Source organism: Oncorhynchus mykiss, chromosome 26 (assembly GCF_013265735.2).
Source record: "Oncorhynchus mykiss isolate Arlee chromosome 26, USDA_OmykA_1.1, whole genome shotgun sequence".
Classification (NCBI taxonomy): domain Eukaryota; kingdom Metazoa; phylum Chordata; class Actinopteri; order Salmoniformes; family Salmonidae; genus Oncorhynchus; species Oncorhynchus mykiss.
This window is the reverse complement of record NC_048590.1, coordinates 1,254,597-1,271,569: the sequence shown is the minus strand read 5'-3', so window position 1 is coordinate 1,271,569 and position 16,973 is coordinate 1,254,597. Positions and strand designations below refer to the sequence as shown.

The following is a 16,973-nucleotide window of genomic DNA, read 5'->3' as shown; positions in this document are numbered from 1 at the left end:
TCTCTCTGTCTCTCTCTCTCTCTCTCACTCTCTCTCTCTGTCTCTCTGTCTTTCTCTCTCTACTAGTTGTTGGAACCATGCTGCGGGGACTTGCTTCCATTCAGCCAGAATAGAGTTTGTGAGGTTGGGCACTGATGTTGGGGGTGATTAGGCCTGGCTCGTAGTCGGCGTTCCAATTCATCCCAATGGGATTGAGGTCAGGGCTCTGCGCAGGCCGGTCAAGTTCTTCCACACAGATCTCAACAAACCATTTCTGTATGGACCTCGCTTTGTGCATAGGGGCATTGTCATGCTGAAACAGGAAAGGGCCTTCCCAAACTGTTACCACAAAGTTGGAAGCACAGAATTGTCTAGAATGTCACTGTATGCTGTAGTGTTACGATTTCCCTTCACTGGAACTAAGGGGTCCGAACCATGAAAAACAGCCCATCATTATTAACATTATTCCTCCTCCACCAAACTTTACAGTTGGCACTATGCATTGGGGCAGGTAGGGTTCTCCTGAAATCCGCCAAACCCAGATTCGTCTGTCGAACTGCCAGATGGTGAAGTGTGATTCATCACTCCAGATAACGAGTTTCCACTGCTCCAGAGTTCAATGGCGGAAAGCTTTACACCACTCCAGCCAACGCTTGGCATTGCGCATGGTGATCTTAGGCTTGTGTGATGCTGCTCGGACATGGAAATCCATTTCATCAAGCTCCCGACAGACAGTTCTTGTGCTGACGTTGCTTCTAGAGGCAGTTTGGTAACTCGGTAGTGAGTGTTGCAACCGAGTACCGACTATTTTTACATGCTACGCGCTTCAGCACTCAGCGGTCCCGTTCTGTGAGCTTGTGTGGCCTAGCACTTCACAGCTGTTGCTCCTAGATGTTTCCACTTCACAATAACAGCACTTACAGTTGACCGGGCAGCTCTAGCAGGGCAGAAATTTGATGAACTGACTTTTTGGAAAGATGGCATCCTATGACGGTGCCATGTTGAAAGTCACTGAGCTCCTCAGTAAGGCCATTCTACTGCCAATGTTTGTCTATGGAGATTGCATGGCGGTGTGCTGGAGTTGATACACCTGTCAGCAACGGGTGTGGCTGAAATAGCCAAATCCACTCATTTGAATATACTCAAAACTTTAGTATGTATAGGGTATTTCTCTGGTCTTGAAACACCAGAATGTAGCCTTGGCCACTTCCCATACTTATGCTAATTCAAGCATTTCAGTTTGGTTTCATTTGTTTCCATTGTTCATCTCCTGTGTATTCCTCACCACGAAAGGTTTTGAATTAATATCTTAAATAATTTGATATTTTGTTGTATTTTTCTCAATTAAATATCAGTTCTGAAAGTACTTGGACCAGACTAATTCAGAGGCCCAGTTAGTTAGTTCCTCTGCCAATCACCAGACTAATTCAGAGGCCCAGTTAGTTAGTTCCTCTGCCAATCACCAGACTAATTCAGAGGCCCAGTTAGTTAGTTCCTCTGCCAATCACCAGACTAATTCAGAGGCCCAGTTAGTTAGTTCCTCTGCCAATCACCAGACTAATTCAGAGGCCCAGTTAGTTAGTTCCTCTGCCAATCACCAGACTAATTCAGAGGCCCAGTTAGTTAGTTCCTCTGCCAATCACCAGACTAATTCAGAGGCCCAGTTAGTTAGTTCCTCTGCCAATCTCCAGAATAATTCAGAGACCCAGTTAGTTAGTTACTCTGCCAATCACCAGACTAATTCAGAGGCCCAATTAGTTAGTTCCTCTGCCAATCACCAGACTAATTCAGAGGCCCAGTTAGTTAGTTCCTCTGCCAATCACCAGACTAATTCAGAGGCCCAGTTGGTTAGTTCCTCTGCCAATCACCAGACTAATTCAGAGGCCCAGTTAGTTAGTTCCTCTGCCAATCACCAGACTAATTCAGAGGCCCAGTTAGTTAGTTACTCTGCCAATCACCAGACTAATTCAGAGGCCCAGTTAGTTAGTTCCTCTGCCAATCACCAGACTAATTCAGAGGCCCAGTTAGTTAGTTCCTCTGCCAATCACCAGACTAATTCAGAGGCCCAGTTAGTTAGTTCCTCTGCCAATCACCAGACTAATTCAGAGGCCCAGTTAGTTAGTTACTCTGCCAATCACCAGACTAATTCAGAGGCCCAGTTAGTTAGTTCCTCTGCCAATCACCAGACTAATTCAGAGGCCCAGTTAGTTAGTTCCTCTGCCAATCACCAGACTAATTCAGAGGCCCAGTTAGTTAGTTCCTCTGCCAATCACCAGACTAATTCAGAGACCCAGTTAATTAGTTACTCTGCCAATCACCAGACTAATTCAGAGGCCCAGTTAGTTAGTTCCTCTGCCAATCACCAGACTAATTCAGAGGCCCAGTTAGTTAGTTCCTCTGCCAATCACCAGACTAATTCAGAGGCCCAGTTAGTTAGTTCCTCTGCCAATCACCAGACTAATTCAGAGGCCCAGTTAGTTAGTTCCTCTGCCAATCACCAGACTAATTCAGAGGCCCAGTTAGTTAGTTCCTCTGCCAATCACCAGACTAATTCAGAGGCCCAGTTAGTTAGTTACTCTGCCAATCACCAGACTAATTCAGAGGCCCAGTTAGTTAGTTACTCTGCCAATCACCAGACTAATTCAGAGGCCCAGTTAGTTAGTTCCTCTGCCAATCACCAGACTAATTCAGAGGCCCAGTTAGTTAGTTACTCTGCCAATCACCAGACTAATTCAGAGGCCCAGTTAGTTAGTTCCTCTTTCAATCACCAGACTAATTCAGAGGCCCAGTTAGTTAGTTCCTCTGCCAATCACCAGACTAATTCAGAGGCCCAGTTGGTTAGTTCCTCTGCCAATCACCAGAACTAATGCTTGATTCCTTCCTTTCTATTTCCGACTCTCAGATCTCAGGGAGTTAGGCTTGTATCCCAAAGGGCACCCTGTTCCCTACGTAGTGGACTAGTCCTATATACTGTGCTATCTGAAGAGCAGAGCACGCTGGGTATTGATCTTAGACACTCATTTTCCTCAGTGATGTGCTATCTGAAGAGCAGGGCAGGCTGGGTATTGATCTTAGACACTCTTTGATCAGTCTGCATAAGTACAGTAAAAACGATTCCCTAATGGCACCCTATTCCCTACATAGTGCACTCCTCCAGGGCTCTTTTCAAAAGTAGTACACTATGTAGGGAATGGTTTACCATTTGGAACGTAGGCCTATATAAAACTGGTTTGGCTAAGCTCCCTTCCTCTCTAATTGGAATGAATGTAAACATAATTTCCCAGTTGGAAATATGAGTTTCAGGAGGAATTCACCATCTGCGTCTCAGCTGGTTATCTTTCCTTTAAAAGAGTATGTGTCCTCAGGCAGAGAGGGGTTTAGTGACTCTGCTCTACAGAGGTACGTCATCATACAGGCCAAAATTACAACCTATTCTAGTGAACTACTTTTGACCAGAACTTAATGGGCCCTGGTCAACAGTAGGAATAGGGCTCTGGTCTAAAGTAGTGCACTATGTAGGGAATAGGGCTCTGGTCTAAAGTAGTGCCACTATATAGGGAATAGGTCTCTGGTCTATAGTAGTACCACAATATAGGGAATAGGGCTCTGGTCTAAAGTAGTGCACTATGTAGGGAATAGGGCTCTGGTCTAAAGTAGTGCACTATGTAGGGAATAGGGCTCTGGTCTAAAGTAGTGCACTATGTAGGGAATAGGGCTCAGGTCTAAAGAAGTGCACTATGTAGGGAATAGGGTCCCATTCGAGTTTATCATCTTCTTTAGACAGCACCACCACTCTATATCAGACAGCACCACCACTCTATATCAGACAGCACCACCACTCTATGTCAGACAGCACCACCACTCTACATCAGACAGCACCACCACTCTCTATCAGACAGCACCACCACTCTACATCAGACATCACCACCACTCTATATCAAACAGCACCACCACTCGATATCAGACAGCACCACCACCACTCTATATAAGACAGCACCACCACTCTATATCAGACAGCACCACCACTCTATATCAGACAGCACAACCACTCTATATCAGACAACACCACCACTCTGTCAGACAGCACCACCACTCTATATCAGACAGCACCACCACCACTCTATATCAGACAACACCACCACTCTATATCAGACAGCACCACTCTGTATCAGACATCACCACCACTCTATATCAGACAACACCACCACCACTCTATATCAGACAACACCACCACTCTACATCAGACAGCACCACCACCACTCTATATCAGACAACACCACCATTCTATATCAGACAGCCCCACTGTATATCAGACAGCACCACGACTCTATATCAGACAGCACAACTCTATATCAGACAGCACCACCACCACTCGATATCAGACAGCACCACGACTCTATATCAGACAGCACAACTCTATATCAGACAGCCCCACCACCACTCGAAATCAGACAGCACCACCACTCTACATCAGACAGCACTACCACCACTCTATATCAGACAGCACCACCACTCTACATCAGACAACACCACCACTCGATATCAAACAGCACCACTCTGTATCAGACAGCACCACCACTCTATATCAGACAGCACCACCACTCTATATCAGACAGCACCACCACCACTCGATATCAGACAGCACCACCACCACTCTATATCAGACAGCACCACTCGATATCAGACAGCACCACCACTCTATATCAGACAGCACCACCACTCTATATCAGACAGCACCACCACCACTCTATATCAGACAGCACCACTCTATATCAGACAGCACCACCACTCTATATCAGACAGCACCACCACTCTATATCAGACAGCACCACCACTATATCAGACAACACCACCACTATATCAGACAGCACCACCACCACTCTATATCAGACAACACCATCACTCTATATCAGACAACACCACCACCAATCTATATCAGACAGCACCACCACTCTATCAGAGAACACCACCACTCTATATCAGACAGCACCACCACTATATCAGACAGCACCACCACTCTATATCAGACAGCACCACCACTCTATACCAGACAGCACCACCACTCTATATCAGACAACACCACCACTCTATGTCAGACAGCAGCACCACTCGATATCAGACAGCACCACCACCACTCTATATCAGACTGCACCACCACTCTGTATAAGACAACACCACCACTCTATATCAGACAGCACCACCACTCTATATCAGACAGCACCACCACTCTATATCAGACAACACCACCACTCTACATCAGACAGCACCACCACCACTCTATATCAGACAACACCACCACTCGATATCAGACAGCACCAATCTATATCAGACAGCACCACCACTCTATATCAGACAACACCACCACTCTATATCAGACAGCACCACCACTATATCAGACAACACCACCACTATATCAGAGAGCACCACCACTCTATATCAGAAAACACCACCACTCTATATCAGAGAACACCACCACCACTCTATATCAGACTGCACCACCACTCTATATCAGACAACACCACCACTCTATATCAGACAGCACCACCACTATATCAGACAGCACCAGCACTCTATATCAGACAGCACCACCACTCTATACCAGACAGCACCACCACTCTATATCAGACAACACCACCACTCTATGTCAGACAGCACCACCACTCGATATCAGACAGCACCACCACCACTCTATATAAGACAACACCACCACTCTATATCAGACTGCACCACCACTACTCTATATCAGAAAACACCACCACTCTATATCAGACAACACCACCACCACTCTATATCAGACAGCACCACCACTCTATATCAGACAGCACCACCACTATATCAGACAGCACCACCACTCTATATAAGACAACACCACCACCACTCTATATCAGACAGCACCACCACTCTATACCAGACAGCACCACCACTCGATATCAGACAGCACCACCACCACTCTATATCAGAATGCACCACCACTCTGTATCAGACAGCACCACCACTCTATATCAGACAGCACAACCACTCTATGTCAGACAGCACCACCACTCTATATCAGACAGCACCACCACCACTCTATATCAGAATGCACCACCACTCTGTATCAGACAGCACCACCACTCTATATCAGACAGCACAACCACCACTCTATATCAGACAGCACCACCACTATATCAGACAACACCACCACTATATCAGAGAGCAACCACCACTCTATATCAGACAGCACCACCACTATATCAGACAAAACCACCACTATATCAGACAGCACCACCACCACTCTATATCAGACAGCACCACCACTCTATATCAGACAACACCACCACTCTATATCAGACAGCACCACCACTATATCAGACAGCACCACCACTATATATCAGACAGCACCACCACTCTATACCAGACAGCACCACCACTCTATATCAGACAACACCACCACTCTATGTCAGACAGCACCACCACTCGATATCAGACAGCACCACCACCACTCTATATCAGAATGCACCACCACTCTGTATCAGACAGCACCACCACTCTATATCAGACAGCACAACCACCAATCTATATCAGACAGCATCACCACTATATCAGACAACACCACCACTATATCAGAGAGCAACCACCACTCTATATCAGACAGCACCACCACTATATCAGACAAAACCACCACTATATCAGACAGCACCACCACCACTCTATATCAGACAGCACCACCACTCTATATCAGACAACACCACCACTCTATATCAGACAGCACCACCACTCTATATCAGACAGCACCACCACCACTCTATATCAGACAGCACCACCACTATATCAGACAACACCACCACTATATCAGAGAGCAACCACCACTCTATATCAGACAGCACCACCACTATATCAGACAAAACCACCACTATATCAGACAGCACCACCACCACTCTATATCAGACAGCCCCACCACTCTATATCAGACAACACCACCACTCTATATCAGACAGCACCACCACTATATCAGACAAAACCACCACTATATCAGACAGCACCACCACCACTCTATATCAGACAGCACCACCACTCTATATCAGACAACACCACCACTCTATATCAGACAGCACCACCACTATATCAGACAACACCACCACTCTATATCAGGCAGCACCACCACTATATCAGACAACACCACCACTCTATATCAGGCAGCACCACTCTATATTAGACAGCACCACCACTATATCAGACAAAACCACCACTATATCAGACAGCACCACCACCACTCTATATCAGACAGCCCCACCACTCTATATCAGACAGCACCACCACCACTCTATATCAGACAGCACCACCACTCTATATCAGACAGCACCACCACTCTACATCAGACAGCACCACCACCACTCTATATCAGACAGCCCCACCACTCTATATCAGACAGCACCACCACCACTCTACATCAGACAGCACCACCACCACTCTACATCAGACAGCACCACCACCACTCTATATCAGACAGCACCACTACTCTATATCAGAGAGCACCACTACTCTATATCAGACAGCACCACCACTCTATATCAGACAGCACCACCACTCTATATCAGAGAGCACCACTACTCTATATCAGACAGCACCACCACTCTATATCAGACAGCACCACTACTCTATATCAGAGAGCACCACTACTCTATATCAGACAGCACCACTACTCTATATCAGACAGCACCACTACTCTATATCAGACAGCACCACTACTCTATATCAGAGAGCACCACTACTCTATATCAGACAGCACCACCACTCTATATCAGACAGCACCACTACTCTATATCAGACAGCACCACTACTCTATATCAGACAGCACCACTACTCTATATCAGACAGCACCACTACTCTATATCAGACAACACCACCACTATATCAGACAGCACCACCACTATATCAGACAGCACCACCACTCTATATTAGACAGCACCACCACTATATCAGACAAAACCACCACTATATCAGACAGCACCACCACCACTCTATATCAGACAGCCCCACCACTATATCAGACAAAACCACCACTATATCAGACAGCACCACCACCACTCTATATCAGACAGCCCCACTACTCTATATCAGAGAGCACCACTACTCTATATCAGACAGCACCACTACTCTATATCAGAGAGCACCACCACTATATCAGACAGCACCACCACCACTCTATATCAGACAGCCCCACCACTCTATATCAGACAGCACCACTAATCTATATCAGACAGCACCACCACTCTATATCAGACAGCCCCACCACTCTATATCAGACAGCCCCACCACTCTATATCAGACAGCCCCACCACTCTATATCAGAGAGCACCACCACTATATCAGACAGCACCACCACCACTCTATATCAGACAGCACCACCACTCTATATCAGACAGCCCCACCACTCTATATCAGACAGCACCACTACTCTATATCAGACAGCACCACCACCACTCTATATCAGACAGCCCCACCACCACTCTATATCAGACAGCACCACCACTCTATATCAGACAGCCCCACCACTCTATATCAGAGAGCACCACTACTCTATATCAGACAGCACCACTACTCTATATCAGACAGCACCACCACTCTATATCAGACAGCCCCACCACTCTATATCAGACAGCCCCACCACTCTATATCAGACAGCACCACTACTCTATATCAGACAGCACCACCACTCTATATCAGACAGCCCCACCACTCTATATCAGACAGCACCACCACTCTATATCAGACAGCACCACTACTCTATATCAGACAGCATCACTACTATATCAGACAGCACCACTACTCTATATCAGACAGCACCACCACTCTATATCAGACAGCACCACCACCACTCTATATCAGACAGCACCACTACTCTATATCAGACAGCACCACTACTCTATATCAGACAGCACCACCACTCTATATCAGACAGCACCACCACCACTCGATATCAGACACTACCACCACCACTCTATATCAGAAAACACCACCACACTATATCAGACAACACCACCACCACTCTATATCAGACAGCACCACCACTCTATACCAGACAGCACCACCACTCTATCAGACACCACCACCACTGTATGTCAGACAGCACCACCACTCGATATCAGACAGCACCACCACCACTCTATATCAGACTGCACCACCACTCTGTATCAGACAGCACCACCACTCTATATCAGACAGCACCACCACCACTCGATATCAGACAACACCACCACTCTACATCAGACAGCACCACCACCACTCTATATCATACAACACCACCACTCTACATCAGACAGCACCACCACCACTCTATATCAGACAACACCACTCTATATCAGACAGCCCCACCACCACTCGAAATCAGACAGCACCACCACTCTACATCAGACAGCACTACCACCACTCTATATCAGACAGCACCACCACTCTACATCAGACAACACCACCACTCGATATCAGACAGCACCACCACTCTATATCAGACAGCACCACCACTCTATTTCAGACAACACCACCACTCAATATCAGACAGCACCACCACTCTGTCAGAAAGAATCACCACTCTATATCAGACAGCAACACCACTCTGTCAGAAAGCACCACCACTCTATATCAGACAGCACCACCACTATATCAGACAGCACCACCACTATATCAGACAGCACCATCACTATATCAGGCAGCACCACCATGCTGTCAGAAAGCACCACCACTCTATATCAGACAGCACCACCACTCTATATCAGACAGCACCACCACTCTATATCAGACAGCACCACCACTCTGTCAGACAGCACCACCACTCTGTCAGACAGCACCACCACTCTATATCAGACAACACCACTCGATATCAGACAGCACCACCACTATATCAGACAGCACCACCACTCTATATCAGACAGCACCACCACCCTATATCAGACAGCACCACCACTCTATAGCAGACAGCACCACCACTCTATATCAGACAGCACCACCACTCTATATCAGACAGCACCACCACTCTATATCAGACAGCAGCACCACCACTCAATATCAGACAACACCACCACCACTCTATTTCAGACAGCACCACCACTCTACATCAGACAGCATCACCACCACTCGATATCAGACAGCACCACCACTCTACATCAGACAACACCACCACTCTATATCAGACAGCACCACTCGATATCAGACAGCACCACCACTCTATATCAAACAGCACCACCACTCTATGTCAGACAGCACCACCACTCTATATCAGACAGCACCACCACTCTATATCAGACAGCACCACCACTCTTTGTCCCCCCTCCCTCCAGACTCACTCTGTCTGTGTGTGTTTGTCCCTCCCCTCCAGACTCACTCTGTCTGTGTGTGTTTGTCCCCCCCCCCCTCCCTCCAGACTCACTCTGTCTGTGTGTGTTTGTCCCTCACCTCCAGACTCACTCTGTCTGTGTGTGTTTGTCCCCCCCCCCTCCAGACTCACTCTGTCTGTGTGTGTTTGTCCCCCCCCCCTCCCTCCAGACTCACTCTGTCTGTGTGTTTGTCCCCCCCCCCTCCAGACTCACTCTGTCTGTGTGTGTTTGTCCCCCCCCTCCCTCCCTCCAGACTCACTCTGTCTGTGTGTGTTTGTCCCCAGACGTACAGCACATTAAGCGCAGGGACATCCTCCTGAAGAGGGAGCTGGGAGAGGGGGCGTTCGGAAAGGTCTTCCTGGCTGAGTGCTACAACCTGATCCCCACCAAGGATACCATGCTGGTGGCTGTCAAGGTAAGGAGGGATCCTCCAAACAGACACACTACTGTTACAGCTGTCTGTGGTAAATGGTTCTCATTAGGTGGGATCCTCCAAACAGACACACTACTGTTACAGCTGTCTGTGGTAAATGGTTCTCATTAGGTGGGATCCCCCAAACAGACACAGTACTGTCTGTGGTAAATGGATCTCATTAGGAGGGATCCCCCAAACAGACACAGTACTGTCTGTGGTAAATGGTTCTCATTAGGAGGGATCCCCCAAACAGACACAGTACTGTCTGTGGTAAATGGTTCTCATTAGGTGGGATCCTCCAAACAGACACAGTACTGTCTGTGGTAAATGGATCTCATTAGGAGGGATCCCCCAAACAGACACACTACTGTTACAACTGTCTGTGGTAAATGGTTCTCATTAGGAGGGATCCCCCAAACAGACACACTACTGTTACAGCTGTCTGTGGTAAATGGTTCTCATTAGGTGGGATCCCCCAAACAGACACACTACTGTTACAGCTGTCTGTGGTAAATGGTTCTCATTAGGTGGGATCCCCCAAACAGACACACTACTGTTACAGCTGTCTGTGGTAAATGGTTCTCATTAGGTGGGATCCTCCAAACAGACACAGTACTGTCTGTGGTAAATGGTTCTCATTAGGAGGGATCCTCCAAACAGACACAGTACTGTCTGTGGTAAATGGTTCTCATTAGGAGGGATCCCCCAAACAGACACACTACTGTTACAACTGTCTGTGGTAAATGGATCTCATTAGGAGGGATCCCCCAAACAGACACAGTACTGTCTGTGGTAAATGGATCTCATTAGGAGGGATCCCCCAAACAGACACAGTACTGTCTGTGGTAAATGGATCTCATTAGGAGGGATCCTCCAAACAGACACAGTACTGTCTGTGGTAAATGGTTCTCATTAGGAGGGATCCCCCAAACAGACACACTACTGTTACAGCTGTCTGTGGTAAATGGATCTCATTAGGAGGGATCCCCCAAACAGACACACTACTGTTACAGCTGTCTGTGGTAAATGGATCTCATTAGGAGGGATCCCCCAAACAGACACAGTACTGTCTGTGGTAAATGGATCTCATTAGGAGGGATCCCCCAAACAGACACAGTACTGTCTGTGGTAAATGGTTCTCATTAGGAGGGATCCCCCAAACAGACACACTACTGTTACAGCTGTCTGTGGTAAATGGATCTCATTAGGTGGGATCCCCCAAACAGACACAGTACTGTCTGTGGTAAATGGTTCTCATTAGGAGGGATCCCCCAAACAGACACAGTACTGTCTGTGGTAAATGGTTCTCATTAGGAGGGATCCCCCAAACAGACACACTACTGTCTGTGGTAAATGGTTCTCATTAGGAGGGATCCCCCAAACAGACACAGTACTGTCTGTGGTAAATGGTTCTCATTAGGTGGGATCCCCCAAACAGACACACTACTGTCTGTGGTAAATGGTTCTCATTAGGTGGGATCCCCCAAACAGACACAGTACTGTCTGTGGTAAATGGTTCTCATTAGGTGGGATCCCCCAAACAGACACACTACTGTCTGTGGTAAATGGTTCTCATTAGGTGGGATCCCCCAAACAGACACACTACTGTCTGTGGTAAATGGTTCTCATTAGGAGGGATCCCCCAAACAGACACACTACTGTTACAGCTGTCTGTGGTAAATGGTTCTCATTAGGAGGGATCCCCCAAACAGACACAGTACTGTCTGTGGTAAATGGTTCTCATTAGGTGGGATCCTCCAAACAGACACACTACTGTTACAGCTGTCTGTGGTAAATGGTTCTCATTAGGTGGGATCCCCCAAACAGACAGAGTACTGTCTGTGGTAAATGGATCTCATTAGGAGGGATCCCCCAAACAGACACAGTACTGTCTGTGGTAAATGGTTCTCATTAGGAGGGATCCCCCAAACAGACACAGTACTGTCTGTGGTAAATGGTTCTCATTAGGTGGGATCCTCCAAACAGACACAGTACTGTCTGTGGTAAATGGATCTCATTAGGAGGGATCCCCCAAACAGACACACTACTGTTACAACTGTCTGTGGTAAATGGTTCTCATTAGGAGGGATCCCCCAAACAGACACACTACTGTTACAGCTGTCTGTGGTAAATGGTTCTCATTAGGTGGGATCCCCCAAACAGACACACTACTGTTACAGCTGTCTGTGGTAAATGGTTCTCATTAGGTGGGATCCTCCAAACAGACACAGTACTGTCTGTGGTAAATGGTTCTCATTAGGAGGGATCCTCCAAACAGACACAGTACTGTCTGTGGTAAATGGTTCTCATTAGGAGGGATCCCCCAAACAGACACACTACTGTTACAACTGTCTGTGGTAAATGGATCTCATTAGGAGGGATCCCCCAAACAGACACAGTACTGTCTGTGGTAAATGGATCTCATTAGGAGGGATCCCCCAAACAGACACAGTACTGTCTGTGGTAAATGGATCTCATTAGGAGGGATCCTCCAAACAGACACAGTACTGTCTGTGGTAAATGGTTCTCATTAGGAGGGATCCCCCAAACAGACACACTACTGTTACAGCTGTCTGTGGTAAATGGATCTCATTAGGAGGGATCCCCCAAACAGACACACTACTGTTACAGCTGTCTGTGGTAAATGGATCTCATTAGGAGGGATCCCCCAAACAGACACAGTACTGTCTGTGGTAAATGGATCTCATTAGGAGGGATCCCCCAAACAGACACAGTACTGTCTGTGGTAAATGGTTCTCATTAGGAGGGATCCCCCAAACAGACACACTACTGTTACAGCTGTCTGTGGTAAATGGATCTCATTAGGTGGGATCCCCCAAACAGACACAGTACTGTCTGTGGTAAATGGTTCTCATTAGGAGGGATCCCCCAAACAGACACAGTACTGTCTGTGGTAAATGGTTCTCATTAGGAGGGATCCCCCAAACAGACACACTACTGTCTGTGGTAAATGGTTCTCATTAGGAGGGATCCCCCAAACAGACACAGTACTGTCTGTGGTAAATGGTTCTCATTAGGTGGGATCCCCCAAACAGACACACTACTGTCTGTGGTAAATGGTTCTCATTAGGTGGGATCCCCCAAACAGACACAGTACTGTCTGTGGTAAATGGTTCTCATTAGGTGGGATCCCCCAAACAGACACACTACTGTCTGTGGTAAATGGTTCTCATTAGGTGGGATCCCCCAAACAGACACACTACTGTCTGTGGTAAATGGTTCTCATTAGGAGGGATCCCCCAAACAGACACACTACTGTTACAGCTGTCTGTGGTAAATGGTTCTCATTAGGAGGGATCCCCCAAACAGACACAGTACTGTCTGTGGTAAATGGTTCTCATTAGGTGGGATCCTCCAAACAGACACAGTACTGTCTGTGGTAAATGGATCTCATTAGGAGGGATCCCCCAAACAGACACACTACTGTTACAACTGTCTGTGGTAAATGGTTCTCATTAGGTGGGATCCCCCAAACAGACACACTACTGTTACAGCTGTCTGTGGTAAATGGTTCTCATTAGGTGGGATCCTCCAAACAGACACACTACTGTTACAGCTGTCTGTGGTAAATGGATCTCATTAGGAGGGATCCCCCAAACAGACACAGTACTGTCTGTGGTAAATGGATCTCATTAGGAGGGATCCCCCTAACAGACACACTACTGTCTGTGGTAAATGGATCTCATTAGGAGGGATCCCCCAAACAGACACAGTACTGTCTGTGGTAAATGGTTCTCATTAGGTGGGATCCCCCAAACAGACACACTACTGTCTGTGGTAAATGGTTCTCATTAGGTGGGATCCCCCAAACAGACACAGTACTGTCTGTGGTAAATGGTTCTCATTAGGAGGGATCCCCCAAACAGACACACTACTGTTACAACTGTCTGTGGTAAATGGATCTCATTAGGAGGGATCCTCCAAACAGACACAGTACTGTCTGTGGTAAATGGATCTCATTAGGAGGGATCCCCCAAACAGACACACTACTGTTACAACTGTCTGTGGTAAATGGATCTCATTAGGAGGGATCCCCCAAACAGACACACTACTGTCTGTGGTAAATGGATCTCATTAGGAGGGATCCCCCAAACAGACACAGTACTGTCTGTGGTAAATGGTTCTCATTAGGTGGGATCCCCCAAACAGACACAGTACTGTTACAGTAATGTAATGTAACTCGTCTGTCCTCTCCATTCATTAATCATACAACATAGTTATATGTCCAAGGTATCACATCCGGACAACCAAACTCTAGACCTCATTTGTAGTTGTTCAATATGTAGTCCAACAGGACTTGCCAGATGGGGATGTTAAAGCGAGTGACTCGTCAGTAGCCTACTGAATCGCAGCGGTAAGAGACGTTCATTTGCATACTAGTATGCTTTTTTTTGCTAATTATTTGCAGATTAAATGAATAAAACATTTGATGAAGATGGTGAATCCTCCTCACCCCGGGATCAATAGGTAGTCTGGTGGAGAGATAGTTTCACTCTGGTCCAACATATGATAACAGAAAACAGATTGAATATCAATAGCTGATGAAACTAAGACTGTTATGAGAAAATTGTTTTTAATTCATGTTAGAACTTGATAGTTGCTTGTTGAAAATACAATGTAGCATTAGAATATACCAGAGGACACAAAAATAGAGCTTGTTTGGCAAAACAAATCAGTGGGAGTCTATTGTGGGAAAGGAATGGTGTCTGTTGTGTGAAAGGAATGGTGTCTGTTGTGGGAAAGGAACGGTGTCTATTGTGGAAAAGGAATGGTGTGTGTTGTGGTAAAGGAACGGTGTCTGTTGTGTGAAAGGAATGGTGTCTGTTGTGGGAAAGGAACGGTGTCTATTGTGGGAAAGGAACGGTGTCTGTTGTGTGGTGGGAAAGGAATGGTGTCTGTTGTGGGAAAGGAACGGTGTCTGTTGTGGGAAAGGAATGGTGTCTGTTGTGGAAAAGGAATGGTGTCTGTTGTCAGAAAGGAACGGTGTCTATTGTGGGAAAGGAACGGTGTCTGTTGTGTGGTGGGAAAGGAATGGTGTCTGTTGTGGGAAAGGAATGGTGTCTGTTGTGGGAAAGGAACGGTGTCTGTTGTGTTGTGGGAAAGGAATGGTGTCTGTTGTGGGAAAGGAACGGTGTCTGTTGTGGGAAAGGAATGGTGTCTGTTGTGGGAAAGGAACGGTGTCTGTTGTGGGAAAGGAACGGTGTCTGTTGTGTGAAAGGAATGGTGTCTGTTGTGGGAAAGGAACGGTGTCTATTGTGGGAAAGGAACGGTGTCTGTTGTGTGGTGGGAAAGGAATGGTGTCTGTTGTGGGAAAGGAACGGTGTCTGTTGTGGGAAAGGAATGGTGTCTGTTGTGGAAAAGGAATGGTGTCTGTTGTCAGAAAGGAACGGTGTCTGTTGTGGGAAAGGAACGGTGTCTGTTGTGGGAAAGGAATGGTGTTTGTTGTGGCAAAGGAACGGTGTCTGTTTTGGGAAAGGAACGGTGTCTGTTTTGGGAAAGGAACGGTGTCTGTTGTGTGGTGGGAAAGGAATGGTGTCTGTTGTGGGAAAGGAATGGTGTCTGTTGTGGGAAAGGAACGGTGTCTGTTGTGTGGTGGGAAAGGAATGGTGTCTTGTGTGGTGGGAAAGGAATGGTGTCTGTTGTGTGGTGGGAAAGGAATGGTGTCTGTTGTGTGGTGGGAAAGGAACGGTGTCTGTTGTGTGGTGGGAAAGGAACGGTGTCTGTTGTGGGAAAGGAATGGTGTCTGTTGTGGGAAAGGAATGGTGTCTGTTGTGGGAAAGGAATGGTGTCTGTTGTGGGAAAGGAATGGTGTCTCTTGTGGGAAAGGAACGGTGTCTGTTGTGGGAAAGGAACGGTGTCTGTTGTGGGGTGGGAAAGGAATGGTGTCTGTTGTGTGGTGGGAAAGGAACGGTGTCTGTTGTGTGGTGGGAAAGGAACGGTGTCTGTTGTGTGGTGGGAAAGGAACGGTGTCTGTTGTGTTGTGGGAAAGGAACGGTGTCTGTTGTGTTGTGGGAAAGGAACGGTGTCTGTTGTGTTGTGGGAAAGGAACGGTGTCTGTTGTGTTGTGGGAAAGGAACGGTGTCTGTTGTGTTGTGGGAAAGGAACGGTGTCTGTTGTGTTGTGGGAAAGGAACGGTGTCTGTTTTGTTGTGGGAAAGGAACGGTGTCTGTTGTGTGAAAGGAACGGTGTCTGTTGTGTTGTGTGAAAGG

The 16,973-nt window shown here is 46.9% G+C and overlaps 1 protein-coding gene across 2 annotated transcripts in view; it reads left to right on the top strand.

Annotated features, from left to right (window-relative positions):
- Nucleotides 1-16,973, top strand: part of LOC110513060 (NT-3 growth factor receptor) — a 150,614-nt gene that overhangs the window by 117,050 nt on the left and 16,591 nt on the right. For both annotated transcript variants that reach the window (XM_036964134.1, XM_036964135.1), the window contains exon 13: nucleotides 10,613-10,743. In XM_036964134.1, the coding sequence (XP_036820029.1) occupies nucleotides 10,613-10,743 (131 nt within the window). The remainder of the gene's footprint in view (nucleotides 1-10,612; nucleotides 10,744-16,973) is intronic.